Source organism: Toxotes jaculatrix, chromosome 2, assembly GCF_017976425.1.
Source record: "Toxotes jaculatrix isolate fToxJac2 chromosome 2, fToxJac2.pri, whole genome shotgun sequence".
NCBI classification, from domain to species: Eukaryota; Metazoa; Chordata; class Actinopteri; family Toxotidae; genus Toxotes; species Toxotes jaculatrix.
The window spans coordinates 9031916-9057677 of record NC_054395.1 but is presented as its reverse complement, the minus strand read 5'-3'; the positions used below and the strand labels follow the sequence as shown (position 1 = coordinate 9057677).

At 41.7% G+C, this 25762-nt stretch overlaps 1 protein-coding gene across 1 annotated transcript in view; it reads left to right on the top strand.

The window, feature by feature from the left end:
• The window catches only part of prex1 (phosphatidylinositol-3,4,5-trisphosphate-dependent Rac exchange factor 1), a 78481-nt gene extending 54118 nt beyond the window's left edge, over window positions 1-24363 (top strand). Inside the window, exons 18-40 of the mRNA XM_041056523.1 lie at window positions 660-808; window positions 920-1005; window positions 2790-2929; window positions 4294-4438; window positions 5276-5451; window positions 5808-5969; window positions 6707-6917; window positions 8202-8487; window positions 9313-9528; window positions 12559-12647; window positions 13459-13541; window positions 14197-14287; window positions 14477-14605; window positions 14754-14795; window positions 15794-16011; window positions 16217-16319; window positions 18614-18757; window positions 19744-19858; window positions 20558-20624; window positions 21507-21682; window positions 21935-22037; window positions 22575-22642; window positions 22759-24363. Coding sequence (XP_040912457.1) covers window positions 660-808; window positions 920-1005; window positions 2790-2929; window positions 4294-4438; window positions 5276-5451; window positions 5808-5969; window positions 6707-6917; window positions 8202-8487; window positions 9313-9528; window positions 12559-12647; window positions 13459-13541; window positions 14197-14287; window positions 14477-14605; window positions 14754-14795; window positions 15794-16011; window positions 16217-16319; window positions 18614-18757; window positions 19744-19858; window positions 20558-20624; window positions 21507-21682; window positions 21935-22037; window positions 22575-22642; window positions 22759-22801 — 3042 coding nt within the window. The 3' untranslated portion in view covers window positions 22802-24363. The remainder of the gene's footprint in view (window positions 1-659; window positions 809-919; window positions 1006-2789; window positions 2930-4293; window positions 4439-5275; window positions 5452-5807; window positions 5970-6706; window positions 6918-8201; window positions 8488-9312; window positions 9529-12558; window positions 12648-13458; window positions 13542-14196; window positions 14288-14476; window positions 14606-14753; window positions 14796-15793; window positions 16012-16216; window positions 16320-18613; window positions 18758-19743; window positions 19859-20557; window positions 20625-21506; window positions 21683-21934; window positions 22038-22574; window positions 22643-22758) is intronic.
• The last annotated feature ends 1399 nt before the right edge of the window (window positions 24364-25762 follow it).

The following is a 25762-nucleotide window of genomic DNA, read 5'->3' as shown; positions in this document are numbered from 1 at the left end:
ACATACTGTATGTGCATGCACTGGTCAGATGATCAGATTGCATTCAGCTGAAGGAAAGAGACAAGATCTGATAACTCAAACCACCGCTGATTGAAAACATAAACACGTGGCTGCATTAGAAAGAGAGAGAAATGTAAATAAAGTGCATCTCTGTATTCATATGAGCATAACTGTGGAAACTGAAAGTAGCCCTTCCATCTTAAAATGTGTGCAAATCCAACAGGCAGCAGGCAGGAGACTTAGGTAGAAATACCATGCAACTCGCATGCAGCATATCTAGTGGCCAATCTTGATATGCATTCCCTCCATAAAAGGCATATTCAGATGCAATAACAAGACTCAACAGGCTTTGAAGATATTGAGCAGTACGCACTGATTTTCTCTCTCTTGGTTTGTTTTTGCTTTGTTCTTTGGAGGCTCATATACTGCACAGGGACTTGACTTCTGAGGAATACACGCAAGTCAGATAAAAACTTGAATTATGCTTCATCGGAGACTAATTTTGCACACAGTGTAGGTCTCATTGTGACACGTGGAACTGAATGCGACCTCCACCTAAAAATCTTACGGTGCCAATGGGGGCTTTAGATAGAGCCGAAACAAGGTGCAGCCTAAAAATAACAGCATTTTGTCTCCTGTCTGTCCGTCTGTCCGTCCAGATGGCTGGCCTGCAGGTGGGCAGGAAGATCTACACCATCAACGAGGACCTGCTGTTCCTCAGGCCTTTCTCCGAGGTGGAAACCATGATCAGCCAGGCCTTCTGCATGCGACGCTCCCTGCGGCTGCTGGTCGCCACCAAGGCCAAGGAGTGAGGGAACACACACAAACACATACACACACACATGGGCGCGCCATACAGATACACACACACGCGCACACACACAATGTACACTGGTCTCACTGGTCTTTACTCTTCCAGGATTGTGAAGATCCCTGACAACCCAGACAGCCTGTCCTTCAGACTTTGTGGCTCTGCCCCTCCTCACGTCCACGCTGTCAGGAAAGGTGAGTGACAGATTCGACTGACTTCTTCAGACAGTTCAATCACCACATTACTTCAGGGATGGCGAATGAATTTCAGTATTACTGCTTCATGTGGGGAATAATAAGCGTGATAAGAGCTTACTCCTGAAGAATATTCCTGCAGTTTAGTTTTGCATCGTCAGACTTGTGATGGACAGTTTATAAAAGGATCAAAATCAGTGCAGCAGAACCAGAGATGTTGTCTCTTGTCAAAATCTACAGTACTCAAATTGCAACTCGACTATTTACAGTTCAGTTAGAGCCATCTGGATCTGGATGTGTTTATGTCAGCTGATGTAGCCTCGTGCTCCTAACCTCAAACGGATATGAGGAATTGGCAGCAGAGGTCTGGTCAGCTCACTTCTTTCAAACTTCACAGCCCCAGTTTTTTTTTTTTTTCATGTGATGTTCTGACCCCACTGATTGCCCCAATCAAGTGACATTACTTAAGACAATTTATCAGATGATGCATTATTATATTATATTATGAAAAGTAAGAGTTCAGTTACAAGATATAACCCACACTGGATATCTGTGAAAAGATCTGTAAGAATCTGACCTTGTTGTTTCAGCATCAGTGTCAGTAAATGCTTTGAAAATGTTTACAGTGTCAGAAAGACGAATAATTCCAGGCAAATTCAAGGGAAAGATGAGGTAACTCTAGCCTCTAACCACCTGTTACATCCTGCTTTTAGTGAGCCTCTGTTAGGTTTTTATGGCCACCTGTCAGCCAGACTGCCTGCGGTCAGGGTTCAGACCCCTAATAGACCAAAGTCTACTTTTAAAACACACACACACACACACACACACACAAGGCTGTGTGATCAGAGCTAATAGTGCAAAAGTTGACTAAAAAACATCCATATTTTTGTTCTACCTTCTCATTCTTTCCCCTCTCTCCTTACAACCTCCTAACCAGATGTTTGTACTGCCTAAACTGACTTGAAATAGAAAAATTTGAGATTTATGACAAGTTGAATAAGGGATGAATCCCAATGTGTAAACCAGACAGGAGGAGGAGAGGACACACACAAAAACAGTGAGGAGAGGAGCTGCTGGTTTGCCAAGGAATGTGATTTCATGGTTTTACTTTTTTTTATAATGGCAGAGGGACTTCTTCACTTTCTCTCCTCTTCTTTCCTTTCCATTCTCCCTCTCCTTTTTCTTTCTTTCCTAGTGTCCTGTATCACTTCTGGCTCTCTGCTGGTGTTTGAGGAGCTCTTTTTTCCATCTGAATTTCATAGTCTCCAGTTGTTTTTCTCTGTTCCTAAATCAGTCCCCCTGTGCGCTATCCAATCATGGGTCAAGTAGCCCCGGAGTTAGGTAATTGCTAGAACCATGGCTGGAAGTGATGCCAGCCCTGGTATTTTTAGATAGGAGAGGAAGATGATGGAGGTGTTGATTGGACTTCCAGGCCGTAAAGCCATCAGTAGCTTGGGACAGCGTGTTACAGCACTGAGCCAAGTAATTTCCTATTTTCCTGGAGGAATAAAAGGGGCGAGGTTATGTTCAGAAATGGGAATTGAGTTTGGAGGGTTTTTTTAATTTCCACAGAAAAAAATAGTTTACTTTGATTTGAACATTTTGGAATTTTTTTTTCCATGGATGTGGGAGACACATGTTTTAAGCTTTTTTTTTTTTGCCTCCTCCATTTCTCCCCCTTGAACTTCATGTTTTTATGAAAGCACAGTGTGTTGTATACAGTTCCATTGTATTTATACCACCCTGTGACCCTTTACCTCTGACCATCTGTTGACACATTGCAGGCTGGGAGGCGGTAGGGGCAGGCCTGCAGCCCAGCCAGGTCATCCTAAAAGTCAACGGCAACAACGTCAACCACAGCGACTACCAAGAGGTTCTGGAGCACTTCACTGCACAGAATACACACCAGGAGCCTCTACAAATGGTGAGGGGACACAGCAAAACAAACACTGACACAAGCTTTTCCTCATCAGAGCAGGGTTTGAAGTGCAATTGGGGCATTTATTTAGATTATTTTTTGAAAGAAATCTAATTTCTGACTCAAACATTTCCCAACAGGCCACATTATTCCACTCTACACATCATGCACAGTCAGGTTTTACAGTCCTTGTGTGTGTTGTCGTAGCACTCACTGCAACAGTACACTCCCTTAGTGCTTTATTTATAATACAAACTATATAATCCCTCAAGGTAGCACAATTGGTATCAGTAGTAGCCTTGGTTAATTAACCAAATCTTTCAACAATGTGGGACAGTTCACCAAACTCACATTTGACAAGCTGACAGACCAGAGAGCCCCAGTGACCCGGACATTCCTGCTTTGAGACGGTACATAAAACATAATTAGAGCTAGAGTAAGTTACAGCAACTTAGTGTCTGAAAAGAAAAAAACTTATTGAAGACTTTTTTTTACTGACTGCAACAGATTTGCTCTTTTAAGTGTTCATCTGTATGACACATAAAGTTGTGTTGCACAGCAAGTGAGTTTCTTCATTCTACCAGCGCTCTCTTGGCTTCAACACTGGGTGGCCTAGTAATCTCCAGCATAAATTACTGGCTGTCACTGTCGCTGCAGGCTACGCGTAGCGAGAGGTGAACATTTTTCAGCTCCAAAATACAATACAATCCTTCCCAGAGTGAAGAAGAAGCCCAAAGCTACAAATACACAAACAGAATTTTGAATGTCTCCAGGCAATATTTCACAAGGCAGTAGACAGAATAGGATGTCCTCCTTACTGTATTAAGCACAGTGTTTTGTTTTGTTTTGTTTTGTTTTGTTTTGTTTTGTTTTGTTTTGTTTTGTTTTGTTTTGTTTTATTTTATTTAGCGTGGCATACTCTTGTAATAAATCCCCTTTGCTTAAAGCCAGTGAACCGGCTCAGCTGAGCCGCCTTATTTTGGCCTTATTCCAGTAAATGTTTGCTGGTTCATTTAACAGCAGGATAAATTATCAGGATGTTGTTGATGTGGCTGAGTGCACTGCTGAGTTTAGGGTGGTGCAGTCAGCCCTGACTGCTTTGTCAGGTGAAAAGTGTCCATGTCCTCGGGGCATAAATTCTTCAGATTGTTTCCTTTAAATTCTGTCTATACCATGCACCCACATCTGCATAGATAAGTATAATCTCTTTCACGCTCGGTCCCTTCATCTTTGTAAGATTTTATATCTTTGTCTTTTTTCCTGCTCACTTCGCACCCACTTCCTGCTTCACCTAGTTCCTCATTTTAACTCCAATAATGATGTATCTCACATGAAATATGTCTCATATGCCTCAAATCTGTTTCCTGCAGTGTCAGTGGGTGTACCGCGCTTTTGAGGATGTGGAGGACCTACAGAGAGAAAGAGGTGCAGGTGAAAAAGAGGAGAGTCCTTTCAGTCCTTATCCAGTGGAGAATGGCTCTGACCACGAGGAGGGGAACGGCACCAATGGAACAGGTGAAACCTGATATCACATCCTCTGAATCTGTTCATTGTAGTTACAGCCTTTACATTATACTTCTCTTCAATTAAAGGTTTTATGCATAAAGCAGGAGTCAGTGCTCAGTTGTTAAAAAACAGAACCATAATGCATCTGTACTATAGCAGATGTAAGGTTAATAACTACAAACAGAAAGCATCATTTGTGGCCCATGTGTCGCCAAAACATACCTAAACAACATGAGCGTTACTTGGGAGTGTACTGTGTTATAATCTGTAGCTGCTTTGTGTGTGCTTATAGATTGATTGCAGACTTGATGTTAAAAAAAAAAAACATCTGTCACTGCCAAAACCACTACATCAAAACATTATGTTCCACCTAAATGACTATTTTCAGATGACCTCTGAATTGGGTCATAGTTACTGTGGCAGTAAACAGTGGCTTCAACAATAGGTCATTTGCTCTGGATATAGAAAACTCTCTGTTTGAAAACTACATATGCTCACGCCACAGTCATAGCACGTCATCTAGTAACATTCGGCTGTATTTAGACTAAGTGGCCAGTTTTTCCTGCAGTGCTGGCAGGGTGAGCACACTTGACACATGAGCAGTACACGGTGTACCTTTATATGTGTCATTACTGAAGGGATTTATAAAATCATTGTATTTCTGTCCAAAGCTGATGAGGTTTTGATAATGAGGATGTGCTAACAACATTTAAGGCGTGACTCTACTTGTAGAAAATCCATTTCAGCTTTGGTTTTTTGATCAAATATGTTTTTCCAACCTTATTTCACAATGCAAAATGTTTTTTTTTAAATGATATCAAATAATATGAAAATTGTGATCCACAGACTGCCGGCTGGGCAGGCTTTCCCTCTCCGATGAGCTGCCTCTGGTCAGTCTGACGGTGGATAACGTCCACCTGGAGCACGGCGTGGTCTATGAATACGTCAGCACCGCCGGCATCAAGAGCCACGTGCTGGAGAAGATAGTGGAGCCCAAAGGTTGCTTCAGCCTCACTGCCAAGGTAGTTATGGAAGGATGAGGTGACGTTTGGTTAAAGTTTTTGGGTTAGTTGGCAGGTTTGGCAGAAAATACTCCTCAGTCATAACATGTTTCATGGAAGATCCCAACCTGGCTGTTCACCAGTTTGTAGGTCACTGATATTTGTTAAAGTTGCATTGTTATGACAGGATCTGAAAGCAGCAAAAGGGTTTTTGGCAACACGTCATTTCAGTTGTTAGTATTGGAAAGCTGAACGTTTAGCTCGATGAAAAACGCAGTGGCCTTATGTTTCCACTGCTAGGAATGGTATCTTCACTCTCGATTGCGACTGACTAAACTCGAGTCATGCATCCTTACCAATATTTCTTGTCTCCACAGATCCTGGAGGCATTTTCTGGTGATGACAGCCTCTTTGTTCATAACTGCAGCCTGCTCATCTCCCAGAGCGACCGAGTAGTTACCATGCCTCAGTACGAGTTCAGACAAATCTGTGACACCAAGCTGGAGAGTATCCGACGGCGTATCAGCAGCTATCAGCAGGTACTTAGACACACTTCTGCTTTCTCTTGAAGTCTTAGAAGAGTATGTACATACCTACAGTGCATATATACACAACTGTTACACATACAGATGTCCCCTGTTCATTCATAATTACTTTGAAAACACAGTTTTGTTACTGAATAACTGAAATACGCTGAAATACAAGTGAGCTAACTTAAAATCATCTCCCCTACCACCGTCCTCACATGTAAACAAATCAGATGTATTATCTCTCTCTTCTGCTCGGTACATTTCATACTGGCTCTTATTTTCCAGACACATTAAGGCACTCATGCTTTTTAAAGCTAAGAGAGGCTTTTCAATGTAATGTGAAAGTGGGTCAAACACTGCCTTTCTTGTGTTTTTGCTGTCAACACACACACACTACAATTTCAAATGCATGGGTGCCAGCTGAGCACACTCAAATGTTATCAAATATCTGTAAACACTTTTAAAACTTTAACAATAAATTTGATATTAAGACTGGTTATACACAAACTCTTTTCCTTAACCTTAAATTTTTATTTTTCCATTACTCGAGACAGCAAGAACTCTCTTCAGCAAATGGGAGGACTGTAATAAACAGGAAGATTACATTACACTATTCATCTTCATATTGTCTGTCATGATGTGTTGCTTCTTGCTGTCACATTTTCTGCTACAGTGATCATATATTAGAGCTGTCAATCACACAGCTTGCACTTTTACTAAACTTAGTCTGTGCCTTTTTCACCCAGTTTGCCCTGGAGCTGAGGAACAAGGTGTGGCCCTCCTTCAGGCAGGCCGGCATTCGCCCTCATCCCCTGGGCTGCATGGACTTTGTTCCCACCAACTGCCACGTCAACTTGATGCAGGTTTCCTACCCCAAAAGCACCACTACTGCTGGCAGGACTTTCAGCATCCGCTTTGGGCGCAAAAACTCCCTGTTTGGCATGGACCCTGACCAGGGTAGAGGCAATACACACATTCACACACCTCAGTCCAAGGAGACTTGAACATTAGTGTAATTTCTATCACATATCCACTGCATAATCTAAGCTGCACTGTGATCCAACCCCTTCATGATATTACACCTTTGACCCACTTAACACCGACTCAGTGATCATTTTGACTAATTACCCTCTATGACCACTTAAATCCTGGAGCACAAGAAGGGAACAGCAACCCCCGCCTCCCACAGTAGCCATTAGGTCTGAACAAGCATTCTCATAGTAAATTAGATGAGTGGTTTACCATTAAGACTCCATTAGCTTCAGGCCATACTCATGTTATTGACATGAAAAGTGAATGAATGATGTCAGCAAAGATGGCGCCTCAGGGCAGCATAGGAATGTGTGCCATTCACTTGCAGCTGCTGCAGAGGTCAGAGGGGAGGGAAAAAAGAGAGAGCAAGAAATTGAGTGGAAATGGAAAGTAGCTTCCCCTCGGAAAAAAATTCAAGAGGAGAAAAAAAACATTTTATTTATTTATTGTTTATCCATTCATACAAAAGCTGCTCAACACCCTCCCTCACCCTCTACTCTCAGCAAAGATGAAAATACAATACAGCTGCCTTAGACAGCAGACAGTTAGCATTGCTTGCATTGTTCCAGGGAGGCTCGTCCTCGTCTTTCCTCTCAGCACCAGCTGCCAGTCAGACATCTGCCTAGCAGTTGCACTGATGAGATGTTCAGCTCTTGTGCTTTTCAGTATGCGGTCTGCCCACAGCCACGGCGATGATGTTTTCTTCAGTGAGAGTAGCTAGCCTTTAGTGCTGCAGTCAGAAACAGAATGAAATTAGGAGGTTTATTACCTGAGTGGATGAAAAAATTCCCTCCTCCAGCTTAATACCCTGGGTTTTAAAAGAATGTGTGGAATCTACATAAAATGTATAAGGGCTTCTCTACTTAATGCTAGTCTTTGCTGTGTGCTAATAGTACACACGCTCTGGGCTCGTTGGGAGAATTTAATCTGTCTGCAGTTTTGGGACGTCTCAGGTTATTGCAGCTTAGTTTGGCATTCAACCCAGCTAAACAGTTCTGCATCGTGCTCTCGCTGTGCATATCAGTTGCATAAGTGCCCTTTAAGAAGTTGTTTTTCATCAGGTCCAAATGAAGAACAGACAAGAGTTTGACTTCACAAGATTTGAACATCTGGGGTAGATATAATTGTCAGAGTGAAGTCTTTTTCATTCAGCCACCTAACATGTTGTTTATCCCCTCTTCTCCTCTCCTCTCCTCTCATGTCCTGTAGCACAACTGAACCCTATGTCCCACACCCAGCACTGTGTGACCAGCATGGGAGCTCCCTCCTGGAACTGCTCCGGCCTGGAAGGGGATGAGGCGGATGGCAATGGGGACGTGACCCTGGACGGAGGCGACGGGCAGACGGATGGTCGACTGGGCAGCCATGGAGAAGGCGGGCTGAGCTTCCTGCTCAAACAGGAAGACACAGAGACCCAGGACGCATACATTCACTTGTATAGCCGCCTGGATGTTGCTGTGAGGGAAATGAGGCAGTATGTCGCTCAAATTGATGTGTAAGTGTTACAGTTTATACAAACACATTGATCCTGTGCAACTGAAAAGCTTTGAACCTGTTTTTGATACACATCTGGATATAATTGTTCTCTGTTTAAGTGACATTTCTTTGGGCCTATTCCATATCTGTCTCCCATCTCTAACCCTGTTAACAAGTGCCATCTATCAAACAGAAAGAAAAGTGTTTACTCATATCCAGAAAGCCTTTGCATCAATGGATAAAAGTTTTTTCAGAAAATATTTTCAGCTCCAACACCTGGTGCTGTTATCAAATATTGGCATTCCACTGGTGTTTATATCTGAGTAGACTATTTTTGTAGCCTTCACTGTGACATTTAGAGATCTCTGCATAAAAAGCTAGGAGCTGTTATCCCCACACCGGCCTCCGGAGGCTGTTCGTCGGCCTCCCTTTGTCAGTCTGCCCTTTGCCTTGTTTAAAGCGGAGGATTTACAAAAGGAACATTCTTCAGGCCCAAAATATTTACGGGGCTGGGCCCAGTACAGGAACAGGGAGTGAGGCCAGGATAACATCAAGAGAAAGAGACACATATTGTGTGTCTGGGCCGAGGAAAGGACGTGACAGCGTGAATGAATAGATGTGTATGTTTGATTGTGAAGGCGTCTATGCAGTGTATTATAATACCCTATAAATATAACTCAATATAACCATAATAGTGTCTTGATGCTCAGGATACAATTCCACTGTGCTTTCTGTCCCTAAAGCTATATATACATTTTAAGATATTTAAAAATCCTTTAAATGCAGTGCACAGATATATATGCTCTGTATCTCATTTTTGGAATGGAATTCCTTTTTTCTGTAGCCTCTTGTCCTCTATCACCGAGCCCACGCAACTCCAAGGGGAAAGCGTGGAGCCTTTGGTCTACGAGCCAAGTCAGCCCTCTCTGGCCCCCTGCGAGGATGGATGTGACCAGGACAAAGTAGAGCAAGGCGGCATTAAAAGAGTCTGCTTTAAGGTGAACGAGGAGGACCAGGAGGACTCGGGTCACGACACAATGAGCTACAGGGACTCCTACAGGTAAGTGTTTAAAGACTGGGTCACTAAAAAAAAATCACACAGACTTTCTGAAGTTGCTTAAGTTGAAATTAAAATGTAAACCTGGTCATGAGATCTGAGTCTTAGAAACTGGGCCCCGAGGAGCTTCATAAAAGAGGGATGACTCCTCTGATGTTTGCATCCATTTGAATTTATAATTAAGAGTCATATTGTCATTCTTCTTTTCTCAATATGCTGCCTGATATAAATTACAATGAACTGTTTATGCTGGGGAGAAAAAAAAACATATTTACACATATTTACCTGGTAAAGCAGCTTCTTTATAAAACACCAGAAAGGAGACATGGGACACCCTTGTCTCACACCTAGATTTCTAACTGTGGACTCTATAAAACATGAACAGCATTCAGACTCCCTCTTTACTCCACAAACCTATAATGCTGCTCATTTCCCCCCTTTGGAGGCTGCAACTCATTCCAGATGTTGGCATTTTAACCGAGATGGAGGGCTAAAAATTACTTCAAAATGTTTTGGTCAGATCTGGTTATGTCATTTGCTTGTTGTGAGTTCATTCAGATGTTTCTGTGTGTGTGTGTGTGTGTGTGAGAGAGAGAGAGAGAGAGAGAGAGAGAGAGAGTGCGTGTGTGTGTGTGCATGGTTCACTGGGCAGTGCTCCACTGAGCCCCACCCTCCACCACCCACTAAGATGTAGTTATTGGTTGTTGGTGCGGTGGGCTGGTGTATAATACAGCCAAATGTTTGGGGCGCGGCCTCCTCACCCACTCTGTCATTAGGGCCCGGCCACGGCATGTGAAACGCAACTACCTCATCTCAATAAAATGTAAAGGAAAATGTAGGCTGTTGTATGTGTGGTACACACACACACACACACACACACACACACACACACACACACACACACACACACAGTGAGGTGTTTACTCAGGATTTTGAAGCCTAGTGGAAAAAAAAAACACAGTTCAAGCAGCACAAGGCTGAATAGTGAATGTGGATGAATCATCCCACTTGTGAAATTTTAGATGCGATGAAAAGTGCTACTGTGTTTTACAGGTGGGTGGTGGATCCCTTTTTTTTTGAGTCCTGCTGAGATAATCAGACATTAAAGCCTGAGGTGGTGACAGACCACAGCAAAGCTCAACAGTCGGAGGTCACGGGCCGAGGACAGCCTGTGTGGAACATAATGTGAGAACAAGGACAGGAGAAACAGGCTTTTACTCAGAGACACACGGGGCGTCAAAGACAGAAATATACAGAAAGAACAAAGGAGAGAAGACTGTGTGAAGAAAATGTAGTCAAATAGCATCTGTTCCAAACTCTGGTACACTGTGTCTATCATAAATCTTTGGCTCTTAAGTGTGCGTCTGTGTGTGTGTGTGTGTGGCCCTGTGAAGACCTTTTGTCTGGTATGTGGTCATATCTAGAATGTGTCCAGATCCAGACCGAGCAAAGACAGATTGCATCTCGCTTCCGGCATCAGAATGTATCTCAGCATGCCAGATAGTGCTGTACATCACTTCTGTTTCCCCAGGGAAAAGCACACTCAAAATCGATCCAATACTTCCTTAAGTTATACTGACTGTGCACTGCATTGTGGGACAGCATGTCCATTAACGCCACACTCAGAATTCAAGTGGTTTTACTGGCATTTTTAGTATTAACATGTTTTTCCATTGTGAATACTCCAGAAAGCAGCAGGCAGAATGCAAATGGGACATGGCAACGATTTAAGAAGAAACCTCAGAGGAAGCTGTTAATGAGTTATTCACCAGGATCCCAGTGTGTTCTCAGTGTGTGTGTATGAATGTGTTCTCACCTGTGTCTCAAGCCGTGAATACACCAACCTGCATATATCTTAATGTTAGTGTGAACAGGACCCGTGTGTGTGTGTGTGTTTGGTTTAGGTTTAGGCCATATCCGCTACTACAAGCAGGATAATTGTCACAGTGGTGCTCACACTTTTGGCAGGAGGTGTGTGAAGCTAAATTTGGAAATCGGCTCTTGTGTATGTGTTTATTTGTTTGTGTGTGTGAGAGAGAGAGACAGAGTGTGTGTATGTCTCTGAATTCAGCTGGAAAAAACAACTCCCCATGCAGAAGCTGAAAGCCAGAAGGGAAATAATACGGGACCCAATCGTTACATGTTTGTATGAGTGTGTGTGAGTAAAACCTGTGATAGAATTCAAGCCAAACTACTAAAAGATAGTTACACTAACTCTCTGCCTGTAATTGTTGCAGCTCTGATGCAGCCAGTTTCCCTCACTTCCAGCACAAACACGTATTCACCCACATTAGGGACCACAGAATAACCCGGCAGGTGATATCCACCCCGGACTCCCCCCACTGTGTCATGCATCCAGGCCGGATAATTGTAAAGAAAGACAAAGCTGGTGTTGTCGTTCTGTAGCTCGTAGTCGCTCGTAGGCCATTTGTCATGGTAATTCACGCTGTGAATCATTCAGAGCTCCTCTGAGGGGATCTCGAGCGTGCTCACTTGAAGCGATGTATAATTTGGGCCTCGTAAATCTTCCACATGCTCCCGGTAATCATGTCGATTCACGTAGACGTATGACTATAAATACCAGACTAAGTCATTTGGTTAAACTGTCCTAGGCAGGCAGAAGTTCTCCTCACACACCATCATGAAGACGTACCTCTGATAACAGAGCACATCGGCAGCACTGATACGAAACATGTGTTCATAAAAGTATCTGTGTACTTAGGTGAGCTGCGTTTCAGCGTTTAAGTCTAATGTTTTGGAGTCTAATGTGTTTACGGTGGACTGAATTCTCCTCTGTGTAAACCAGAGGCGGTTATTACTGTGAGAAACATTTAATTACCTTTGGTCTCACATACTGTAAATCAGAAAAGGCATTTACAATCAGAAGGATTATTTGGCAGCATAATTACAAGACGTTGCTTTCCAAATCCCCTCTGTGGTTTAAGAGCAGAATGAACCCCTCTCTGTAGAATGCATTTTAACTCTGTTTGTTTGTTTGTGTGTGTGTGTGTTTGTGTGTGTGCGTTATTGCAGCGAATGCAACAGCAACAGAGATTCAGTCCTGTCCTACACCAGTGTGCGAAGTAACAGCTCATACCTGGGGAGTGATGAGATGGGATCAGGTAATGGATGGCGTGACAAGGAATTTGTTTTTTCTATCCGTCTGTAAATGTAATTTTTATGCAGAGCTGTAAAGATTTGATATTATTCGAGAAGACGTCTCACTGCAGTATCTCTCCTTTTATTTACAGTAGACATATTTAGTTAGTTACACATTTTATACTGTTTTGGCTCTGTACATTGGATTCCATGTGGAACAATGATTATTTCAGATCCAATGCATGAGAAAAAATATGCGTCACCGTTCAAACAGGCAGCTCTGTCGCTAAGTAAATTCAACATAAACAACATAAGCTGGGCTGAGGCAAATATATGTTTCCTGAGTGTCAAACAAAGACAAAAAAAATAATGGATGTTTGCATAAGAAACAGAAGATCAGTGGTTGCCTACTTGTTATTGCTCTATATTTCGTGATAATGTTGATCATATGTCATGCTTTCAGAATACCAAAGTGGTGAAATACTCTAGATATTTCTTGGAGGTGACTGTGGTCAGATATCTTAGACACAACATTTCATAACTCCGTTCACAGCCACATTTTTTTGGTGCAGTGAGCCAAGTATGTGTCCACTGTTGTTTATCACTTTGTTTTTATCAGTATTAAGTCTTAAACAGCCCACAATGAAACTCTGGTGAAATAAGTTATTAGCCTCAAATCATCCTCTCTAAATTTGATGCATGAGAATTTACATTGGCAGATGGATAGAACTTGTTTAATACACACAGATGGTCCAATAAAAATCAACGCTGGTGTCCAAAAGTGTGATCTCTCCTCAACTTTTTGTTTGGTGTTTTTTGTTTTTTGGCTGCTAGGGGACGAGCTGCCGTGTGACATGAGGATTCCCTCAGACAAACAGGACAAGCTGCACGGCTGCCTCGAGCACCTTTTCAACCAGGTAAGTTCTGGGGTTTCAATTTGGAGTAAAAGCTGAATTTATGACAGCAGGAGCCGTCGCACTCCTGTTGTAGAACCTTAACCTTTGTCTAATCCCCCCCCCCCCCCCCCCCCCCCCCCCATTTGGACCAACCATTTGGAACAGATGATTGTGATGGTAATCAGTAAACATCTGGGCTGAGTTACCTCTGTTCTCTCTGTCCTCTGGTCAGGATCCTGGTTTTCTCTCTCATCTTTCACTTGACTTCCTTTCTTCCTTTTCTTTCCCCCTACATTTCCCTCCTCCTCCTCACACACACACACATAGGCTTTCACTGATATGTGGATTCAGTTAAAGACATCCATACCTCTTCTCTTCTCCTCTTACCAGCATTTGATATTGTCTGACTCCACGTGGGGTGCACCCTCTTTGGCTGCTTTAGTTTTTTCCACATGGAAACATCAGCTTAGGGGGCTTGCAAACACAAACCTTGTTGTTGTTGCTAATGCTAAAAGACCAGTGTCAGAAGTTATTGCAGAGTTGTGTGTTTGTGTATGTTTGAACAGAAGAAAATGAGTTAGTTGAAGAAAAAAGTTACAGAGAAAGCTGGATTGATTACCTGACAAATTTCTTTGTGTGTGCGCGTGCGTGTGCGTGCTTTCATTTCTACACAAAGGTTGACTCCATCAACAGCCTACTCAAAGGACCTGTTATGACCAAGGCCTGTGAGGAGACCAAGCACTTTTACTCTGACCATAACCAACCAGGTACATACTGTATTTGTCTCTGTGTGCGTGTGTGCGTGTGTGTGTGTGTGTGTGTGTGTGTGTGTGTGTGTGTGTGTGTGTGTGTGTGTGTGTGTGTGTGTGTGTGTTTGCTGCTTGAAAGGTGAAGGGGTGTGTCGACATGTTACACAGCAGACACACTCACGTATTTCCTGGCTTTTACGTGAACAGAGTTTCGCCAAACAGAGGATTGGACGGTTCGTTGTCGTCACATTATCCACAAGAACATCCAGGAGGACCCTTGGAACCTACCAAACTCTATCAAAACCCTGGTGGAGAGCCTGCAGAGATTTGTGGACGGTTAGTGGAACACACACACACACACACACGCACACACACACACACAAGCATACACATGCACATACAGACATATACACATATACTCTGCCATCTGGTTGTATATCGTTACAATCAGTCAATCCACCTTGTTTTCCTTCTCCCTCTACAGATGGAAAGAACCAGCTTCTCCTGGCTCTGCTCAAGTGCACAGGTAGAGTAACATGTCAGTGTTAGACAGAAACCAGCTCATATTTAGAACAAGATGGTGGCAAATAAACTTGAAATAGACCAGCTCTAATTTTCCATAAAATTACCAGAAGAGATGTCAAGATGGGCTGTGCACTCACTCAGCAGAGCTCAGTCTGAAGCAGCTGGAAAGGTCTCATAACTGGAGTATTTTAAATGATTCCAACAGTTAAGAGCTCTTTGCAAATGAGATCATCCATCATATGAAATTACAGCCGGTTCTACATCAGGACATCTGCAGGTCCTAAAAACATCTTCAAAGATGATTCAATTTAGCTGATTTATTTAAAACGTCAAGAATACAGTTTCTCTGGAATTCTTCATCATTTAATGAGGTGATATTTTTTTAATATATGTCTTTTATTTCCTAACATTAGCTTTGCAAACATGCATGTCCACGTTTACATTAATAAAAAACTTTTGTGAATATAAAAGCCCCATATCAGCTTTATCATGTTTTAATTTCACCATATCTGCTTTATTACCAAAGATATAGCAGATGTTTAAATTGACTTAGTTTCCAGTATAATTAAATCATTCTAAAAAAAAAAAAAAAAGTCAGAGCAGGGTCATATCCAGTTTGATGCCAGTTTTTTGGGATGTTTGTACAGATCAGAGGTTTGGTGTCGAAGCACATGATGCTCCAGTCACTTTGAACTGTGCACAGTAGCATATGGTGTTAGTTAATGGGAGATATCCTCTCAGGGGATCTAGGCTAATGGAATAAAGTATATGTGTTGGAGCAAATCCAAGACGTGTAATGAGGAAGGTTAGAGTGGGAGGTTGGGATGCCTTACCCTCTGCTGCCCACTGACCTCACCTTTTTCTCCTTTGCTGTCTTTCCTTTTACCCTCCATTTCCATACTGCTGCTTTCACATTCTTCAACTCTCTGCTCCTGTCCATGACCTCCCTCCTTTTTCTTACACCTCTAAACATGAAAATTTCTCGCTGTCCAACACCAGACACGTCTCTGCAGCTGCGACGGGATGTGATCTTCTGCCAGGCAGCGACAGGCGCCCTGTGCACGCTGGCCGAGCAGTTGCTGGCTGCGTTCCGGTCGCGCTTCAACAACGCCGGCGAGTATCAGGAAGACAGCAAGGAGACGAGCCGCAAGTGGCTGGAGCAGATCTCCGTCATTGGTGTTCTGCTGCACTTCCAGTCCGCGCTAGCGCCACATGTGGTGAGGACAGATTTGGTAGTTTCACTCGATGAGTAGCGAAAACCAACAAGATTTCTAATTTATGATACAGGTTCATCAGTTGGTTGTATTTTAAAAAATAGAAATCTTACCGGATGCACCAAAATGGTGTGCATGTCCTGTTGTAAACACATTTGCAGTGTGTGCGGGGGGGCAACCTCTGAGCCATCTTTCTCTCCTCTGACAGAAAGAGGAGCGGACCATGCTGGAAGATACCAAGGCGGCCCTTTTGGACTTGGACAAAGTCACTGTGTTCTTCAGGCAACTGGAGGATGAGTGTCTAGTCGCAAGTAAGAGACTTCATCAACAAAGACTGACTTGGCCCATTCAAACCACACTGCTGCTAATGAGCAGCTGTATGGTTTGACCAACTCTGAATAAAGTTCCATTATGTGGATGTATGGTTTCTTTTGAGGGTGAAATTGTCATTTTGCCATTGCAGATTTAATTTTCTTTTCAGTGAAGAGCGACTGAATAGGGAGCTAAAACAACAGTATAATGGCTCCATAAATCATCTTAAACAAGGCCAGAGCATGCAGTCTCTTAAAGTCCTCTTTGTCCTTGGATTACAGATAACATGGGTCCTTCTGACAGACTGTGAAGGGTTTCATTTAAACACGTGTGCTGTTCTGAGACACACGAAATACTAACACACATGTGGGCCAATAGATATACACAAACATTACAGTTAAGTTCACATAAACATATGTAATATTCTTGCATCAGCATACAGTATGTGCTGCAGCAGAGAAATATTCTTGTGGAGCATGAAAATGACAAATTGATTTTGTGGCTTTCGTTGCCTCCGTCCTCCCAAAAAGCTCAAGGTCGGAACATTTATTTCAGCGTTTGAATACACTGGTGTACTGCAGTAGTTCGAGGATGCACCTAGGTTGTTCAAAGCAGGCATTGTGAGAATCTTGACATGAGCGTGTGTATAAAGTTTAAGACCTGGGCGTATTTGTGCCTTTAATAACCTCAGTATCTGTATTCACTGAAAGTGCTGCAGGCTACCAGGAGCCTTAAAGCCGGCAGATACAAATGATGACTGCATCCTGAATCAGTTCTCTTTTCAGCTGCCTCAATATGGCCAGCGGAGATTGCCGCTGAAAGGAAAAGCACAACATGCACTTACCATTTTAGGAGGCACAGCTATGGATGAGACAGGGATTTAATATTCTAGGTTCACGCTCAGCAGCAGAAAGTATTTAGTGTACACATGCATATATTGTGCACAAACATGAAAACGAATGCATATACATATGACGTATATTGACTTTCACTGTCATTTACACTGTACTTCTATTCATACAACAGGCATGTAGAGATAAACACAGAGTGCAGACTCAGTCTTCTATACTCTAATGGAAAAAGAACAGTTTTTAACCAAACTGCTTTCCTGAAGTTGCATATTCAGCTCAGATTGCTGCAGTGCTTGCAGACGGTTTGTGGCGGCAGCGTCCATTGGACGGTATTGATTTGCTAATGGCATGTTCAGCAAGCTGGGAGCTATAGGTAAGGTAGAGTCATGTAAGCTCCACAGAGTCTCTAGCGCCTGAGCTCAGCCTGAAGCATCACAGCCAATTCCACAGGATTATGGCTTGATGGGTTCTCTAGGAACGAGCGCTGACCCTAGAGGTCGCTCAGTAAAGGTCATCCTTTCCATTTTATGAGAACTGCTCGTGTCGTCTTGTACTCGGAAAATGTTAGGAGGAATCAGCACAAGCCCCTGTCAGACCTACAATTTATTACTAGTCATATATTGTTTGTAGAATAAGAAAAGGTTACTGCTCTGCATGCAAGTGATACAGGAATGACAAATGCTTTTAAACTGTAATTGTTTTAGTTGCATAAAGATAGACAATGACATAAATATCTAAATTATATCTATATATCTATATCTCTCTCTCTCTCTCTCTCTCTCTCTCTCTCTCTATATATATATATATATATATATATATATATATATATATATATATATATATATATATATATATATATATATATATATAAATCGTTGGCATGTTGGATGAAATCAAGGGGCAGCCTCTGTCCATTTGTCCTGCACAATCATTTGAACACCATTGATTAGAAAAGATGTTTATTCTGTTGCTTTTGAAGTTATTAAAATTTCATTAAAAGATTTCAAATTTTCTAGACATGGCTAATACCCAGTAAAATACACATTATTAGAAATGGATGATGGTCACCAGTGCAACAGTGCTGTCTTTAGTGGCATTTGGGAACCTGCACTAAAACGGAGTATGAGATTCTGTGGCAAATGTAGACTTCAGTACACATTAAGTGACAGAGGACAACACCCAGATGTCTTCTTCTGTTCACTATAAAACCTCACTATTAATTGACTTTCATTTAATCTGTTATTAATGTGGAATTTTGTGTATGTGAAGTGGTTTGCAAAACAATATCATTTGGAGTTCAGTTTGTAAACATCTATAACAAAATATCTGAAGGTAACAAACTCACAATTCTCCCGTCTTTATTTACTGAGTTGCTCAAACAGCCGAAACTGCAGTACCACAGTCTTATTAACTTCTCTCCTGTCTGTGTATGTGTGTTGCAGACACACCAGTGTGTTACCAAGTGGAGGGCAGCCGACAGGCCCTGAGGGTCACCCTGTACCTGGACAGCTGTCACTTCAGTGAGCTGCCTAGCCGGTTGCAGAACGGAGGCAGCCTCAAGCTCCACACCGTCCTCTTCACCAAGGGTAAGACTGGGCCGACTGGGACAGAGGAACAGGAGAAAGTGAGAAAACTGCAGGGGAATAGATCCAGGGTGTAAATGGAAAGACATGGGTTTTTTTTTTTCTCAAAACCTTACTGAATATAAATGCGTTTTTCTACAAAAGATTTTTGTGTATTTTCGCCTCAAAAGCATCTCAAAAGCATGGTTGTTGGCTTAACACAAAATCAGGAAATGACTTATCACTCATCTAGAATTGAATCATTTAAACACACTCAATGCTTTATGCAGCCTCTCAGCCTCTCACACATGTACATTTCCTGACAGCGTTATATGCTTTTATTAAGTTAGATTGAAGCCTTTTATTGCCCATTTAAAACACTCCACCTTCACATTCTTCTTCGCTGCCTTGCGTCTTCTGGTTCTCCATCAGTCTCAGACGACCCAGTATGAGTGGATACCATAATGCATCATGCCTGTCTGCCAGATAGCCATTAATTTTCCAAATACACGTTCCAGTTGGAAAACTAACCCAATGAGAGAGCCCATATTGTTCTCATATGATGTTGAAGAAAGTGCTACAGCACAGCTTCAGTACTGCAGATATTTGGATCAACATCACCACCTACTGGAAACGAGTCTTGGCTACAGGTTGAGGAGAAGTATGGGGCACCTTGTGACACTGCAGATGCTAAAGTGTGTGAGAGTGTGTGTGTGTGACCATATCTATGAGCACTATATATATGTCTTCATGTGGATAAAAAACTCCTGTAAAGTAACAAGATTTTAGGCAATTCTCACTTTTTCAAAATTAGGTTAGGATTATGTTTCAGGTTGGTTGGATTGGATGGATTTGATTTTTAGAGTTAACATAAAAATTATGCTCATGTTAGACTAATGATGAGGTTTGATGAAGTGAGGGGGTTAAAGTTCGAGGATGTGAAATAATGTGATCATATGAATGTGTGCCCATGGGTGTTGATCTAAACGCCTCCTGCCTGTTTTATCCAGCGCTGGAGCGTCCAGAGGGAGTGTCCCAGCAGGACTACGCTGCCATGGAGGAGTTCCAGCAGCGCATCAACGCTGTCTCACTAGAGAAGGTCAAGGCCTACTACCGCAGACTCAGGTACGCTATGCTACACTGCATCACAGCCCTCCAGTGGTTTACTTACTAGCACTCTGGATATATTTCACCTTAAAGGGAGAGTTCACCCTGTGGTGTTGCATAAGCAAGCATAAACTACGCTTCGATTGCTGTTTTACTTTACATTTAACAATTTTCAATTTTCAAGGTGAGAGCTGTATCATTTATTCAGGCCTGTCCTGAACAGAGTCCCACATCAGCTAACAGGATTTTTTTTTGCTTTGTTCGTTTAATAATCCAAAATAACTCCTTCACATCTGTTGTCTATCAAAGATTATTATGTGGAATTTACAAAATGCTCGGCTGACTTATTAAACTATATATTTATATGAATTTGGTTAACAGGTCATATTACAGTGAATGTTGTTCATTTCTGAAAATCTCTGAAATAAATGTTTCTAAGCATGTATGTGCTTATTTAGATTTGAATTCTGCTTTTTTAATAGCCCGTTAATAGGATTGTGATTTCTGATGTGCATTCTAATTCCCAGCAAATGACTCGAGCGGCATCAATAAATGATGAAATATGTACTGTAGCAGATGCACATTCTATATAGTGAAGTACTCTAGATGCTTGATGACTCAGCTCTCTCAAAGTGAGTCAGAGGAGAAACTTCTGTAGATTTCCCATGAAGAGGTTTTTTAAAAAAAAGCGAAATAGAGATGTTCTTGTCTCAACAGGGCTTTCTATTTGGAGAAGTCCAATCTCCCTACAGACTCAAACACCACAGCTATGAAGATTGACCAGGTAAATATACACTTAATCTGATATATTTTCCATTTACTGCGTTTGCTGTGCTCACTTATATCATGTTCTTGTAAAATAAGTCCATTTGTATATAATGTTGTGACTGAATATAAATGCAAGCACAGATACTGGGCCTTGAAGTTAGAGACCTTCAACCAAGCATTTCAAAAGTAAGATGAACTGGTGTCCCCTGTTCCCTCCACTGGAAACCCTCACTAGCCTGTCAAGATTCCCCTATTAACTCCAACTAACCTCAACATATCAGCACTATAAACTGTTTCCATTTGAACTTCAGCAATGATTAGATTAGAAGGAAACTTCTAGTGTCTCAAACTGACAGTAGCTGAAATAGATTCAAGTGATTAAAACTTAACAGAACATAGTTTCCGTGTATAGAGCCTTGTTCTCAGGTTTTCACTGTCTTTCAAAAGAAAGAAAGACTGCAGAGTTACAGCTTTGATTTACTTTTGATGGTTTTTCCTCCTGTTTCTGCTGGTGTACCGTCTTAACAAGTCAGTTACTTAACTTAGTCTAGTATTGAATACTGAAATATATCAAGTGGTGTGAGATAATCTCACTTGTTTATAATACAAATCAGTGCTTTCACTTTTTTTTGTCAAATTGAAGTGATATCACTGGATTATTTTGGAGTATATTGCTATTTTCAGTCACTCGTCCTGAGGTTGAAATTGCCAGATTTTGTGAATCTAAATCAGAAACAAGTGGCTTTTTCCTCCACTTGGTTTTATGAAATACAAATTTTAAAACTCAGTAGTTGCCCAAATGACTTGGTAAGATGTGATATTGTATTTCATCATCTTGTCAGTAGTCCATTTAACCACTGAACCTCTGAACTGACCTTCACTTCTTCCCCCCTCATAGCTGCTGCGGCCTCTCAACACACTGGATGACCTCTGTCGACTAATGCAGTCCTACATCAACGTGCGCCCGAGTGCCCAAGGCCACCCGTCAGGTGTCAGCGTGCTGTGTGTGTCCTCTGAGCTGTGTAACCGCCTGGGAGCCTGCCACATCACCATGTGTGGCACAGGAATGCAGAGGTCAGCCTGGCACCACACCGACATTATTATACTGCTTGTGTGGTATCACTGGACTGTCAGCTGGAATGAAGATTAACACCGTGCAGAGCGGATGACATGCACCGCTGAACCTCAAAAGTGCAGCCTTTGCCTCACTGTCTGAATTAATTTCTTCTTCGAAGTGACCAGCAGATGCACACAGGGACAGCCCCATCAGGGTGTGTTTGTTACAGAGCACTAAATTTTGGCTTTTTTTTTGGCACCTCTTTGCAGATGTACCCTAAGCGTGACACTGGAGCAGTCGATGATCTTGGCCAGGAACCACGGCCTCATGCCGCGATGCACCATGCAGACCATGGACATTATGCGTAAACAGGTAAACCTCAGGGGCTGTTGATCTCAGCCTGGGGTTGGCAGGCATCCCTCATGGGGTCATATATCCAAAATAAGTGTAGTTTCTTTTTATGGTTGAACGATATCAATATTTTTCCCACATTGACTTATAGTATATCACAATTTCAATGTGATTTTTTTTGTAGATTTTAAATACAGTTTCCGTGAAATTATTTATTTGGACATCAAATAGTAAAATGATAACAGGATATGATCATGTTGTCACAGTAAAACATCTGAAAGTCAAAAATAATTAAGTACAAATGACTGACTTAACCACTGTGGTCATGCATTTCTCTCACCTGCTCTATACCCCAAGCACAAAATCTTACAGCATGAATGCCTGAGATAAAATCATACAGGAAATAGTTTATTCATTCAATGAAAACACATCTCATTTCCTTACTTACAAGTATTTCTACACATTTTAAGTTTTTTGATGTTTAGCCATTCACGGAAATTAAATCAACTGCGAAGTGAGAACCATAGAGCTTATAACATATGTTCTGTCTTCCACCAGGGGGCAAGAGTTGAGCTCTCTGCCAGAAATCTCAAGGTAATGGACCAGATGCCTCCATCAGCCCCAAGGTATTGTATAAAACCACTATCAGCAGGCAGCTCTGCCCATGCCATTACTACACTGTGCCATTAATGTTCTTAGATAAGGCGGATCCTCTCATTAGAAGTTTTTCCTTTTTCAACAGGCTCTTCAAGCTGTGTTTGCCGCCCTCAGATGGAGAACTCTAAGAAGGTTCACTTCAGAGAACTCATCAGAGAGACAGTGACTGTGGGAGAGGAAGATATGATAAGAGACTATGGTAACAAAAGAGGGCGAGTCTCACTGGATTTCCTCCAAGAGACACTGCTGATGGAAACACCTTTTCCCCCCATTGCCCAAGTTACACAGGGATCATTCCAGCCTGGATACCACTAGAGTCTTCAGTGCAACATACAGACTAAACAAGACTGTACAGATGACTAATGTCAATTACCTTGGAGCACCTACAGTGACATTGACACAGCCTGAAGCTCAAGACTACTGTAGTACTGGGAGACAACCCAGATAAAGTATTACTACTTTGGCTGTCTGTCTACGCATAGCTGACGTGAATGACTTGACAACTGGTGCAAAATCTTCTCTCAACATAAGCGAAAGGGAGATGTCAGTTTGAGGCCTCACAAAGACAACATCCACAGTGATAGCCAAGCTCTTATTATTAACTGGATTAACCAAACTACCTGTAGCTGACTGTCATCCTAAATGCAGATGTTATCCATTTTGCCTTGGACTGCAAGTCCAGAGAGCCGTCTCTTTCTCTGCTCGGGCTGGTGTTCCCCAGGGCTCAGTGTTTGGACCCCAAGTGAAGTAGAATACTTGAATACCGTGGTATTCATGTATGATGATGACTGAATAGATGCAGAAAGTCAAAGAATAGACAGAGAGATGGAAGTAGGGATTGAGGGACAGATCAGAAGACGGATGATAGACTGGGCTGTTCTTTCCTCAGCCCGTTGCATGTGGTTACTGTGCAATTACTGTAGGTTTAGTGTGAGTACTGTATTACTGCACTATATGAAGGATAGTTATTTATTGTGTCTGGAAGGAGTGTTTTTATCCCTCACTTAAACTATATCAGGTATTAAAGTATCTAAAAGCATTCCAGCCTGCATATTGAACAATATTTAAAGGACCAATGGCATGCCATTTTTTAGACGTAACTGCTTGTGTATTTCATTTTATTTATGTGTCTGGAATTTGATTATGTCAAGAAGTGTTACATAAATCTTCAGGGAGCTCAAGGGAGGGAAGATAAACAGAAGCTAGCTAATCAGAATCAGGACATAGGAAGCTAAAACAAACTATACAAGGCTGTTTGTTTGTCGATAAGCAGCCAAGTCAACAGGTTAGGGTATTGAATCGTTGTTAAATTATTAATATATTAATAAAAATAGTTGAAGGATTGCCTTCTGTTAAGACGTGTTCATTTTTAAATTGGCTTTTATGTTGTCTTGGGACTGTCGTATTTACTGTAGGTATTAAAAGAAGCACAATGATTGGTCCAAACAAGTTGCAGTGTTAGCAAAAAGTACTGTAAGCAGTTTGTGGATGATGTAAACAAAGGGATCTTTCCAGAACTTAATCACAGTAACATTATTTTACTGAAGATTTTAATTTCTTGTACATACAAACTGTAACTATGTCAGAGGAAAAGATAGGATATGTCTTACAGCAGCAGAGTAATGCTATAAATTAAAATGCATTATTTTTATGGAAATAATATAGTATATAAAACATTTTGTATTCGTGACTGTGCATTTGAAGAGGTTTTTTTTTCTTTTCTCTTTGCTGAGCGTAACCTCACTGACAACTTGTAGTTTTTGACTGTTAAAAAGGTTTTAAATGCATTTCAAGAATCTGACATGAGCCTTGACATGCTGCATTCATTAGGCAGATCACTTAGTCCTTTTTATTTATTTAAAAACGGTGTGGTTCCAGATGAGCATGTTGGAATCGTCTCTACATCCTTTGGCAGTAGTGTTACCACTGTAAATGTCCATCCATAGGTTAGTTTACAATACTTAGTGGATATTCACATTATCATCATTTCCCATATCAAATTTGGTCTTAGTGTACCTTGTATAAACTCCTGGTCTTAAGTGTGTGTTACCAGTTTAAACTAGCTAATGACTGCAGCATGTTGGTGTAGCTGGAGAAAGAAATATGTCACTGATTACGCATTTATTTACATTATTCTAATGTTTCATTACTGTATATACTTTATTTGCAATATTATGTTGCTTGAAGATAACTGTACAAAGGATCTTTGTTGAATCTTTCTAAAATGATCATTGTAAATGCAATCTTAACAAGCTAGTAAATAAAATCTTCACAGTATGACAATGTTGTTCAGTGTAGCCGCAGTGTTGGCCCGTGGTGATCCAACAGAGAACCTGATGTTCAGCATAAAAATGCTAACACACAAAGCTGAAGTGGTTTCCCTCTGGTTTGGACTTTTGGCCTCACATTAATCTTGTAATTTCCCTGTTCTACAACGTGTCCCACCGATGTTTGTGTTACCTTTGGTCTGCTCCATGTTACTGCAGTTTCACACCAGTGACTCAAAAGCAGTGAACACTGAAAACGATTTGCCAGTACAGACCATATCAGCAGGCTGTGACTAAGTGCTACTGGAAGTGAGCAATAAGACTTGAGACTGAAGTACTTTCTTTTTTCAGTCCACTTATAGCTTTGCTTTATGTCACAGTACTTATAGGATCTTTGCTGGTATCAAACCTCGACTTAAAAAGCCTTCTCTTGACCCTGCGCTTTAGCAAACTATAGACCTATATCCATCCTCCCCCTATACTTCTAACCTGAGCACCTGAGTAATATCGTTAAGATTAGGAACATTCTGTCTCAGAGTGATGCTGAAAAACTAGTCCATGCATTTGTTACTTCTAGGCTGAACTGCTGTACCTCCCTATCATCAGGATGTCCAAAGAACTCTAAAAAGCCTCCAGCTGACCCAAAATGCTGCAGCAAGAATACTGACTGGAATTAGCAAGAGACATCATATTACTCCCGTACTAGCTTATCTTCATTGCGGAATAGATTTTTAAAATCCTTCTCCTTACATATAAGGCCCTCAATGAGCTGATAGTACCATATTATCCCAACAGATTGCTTCGTTCCCATAATGCAGGTTT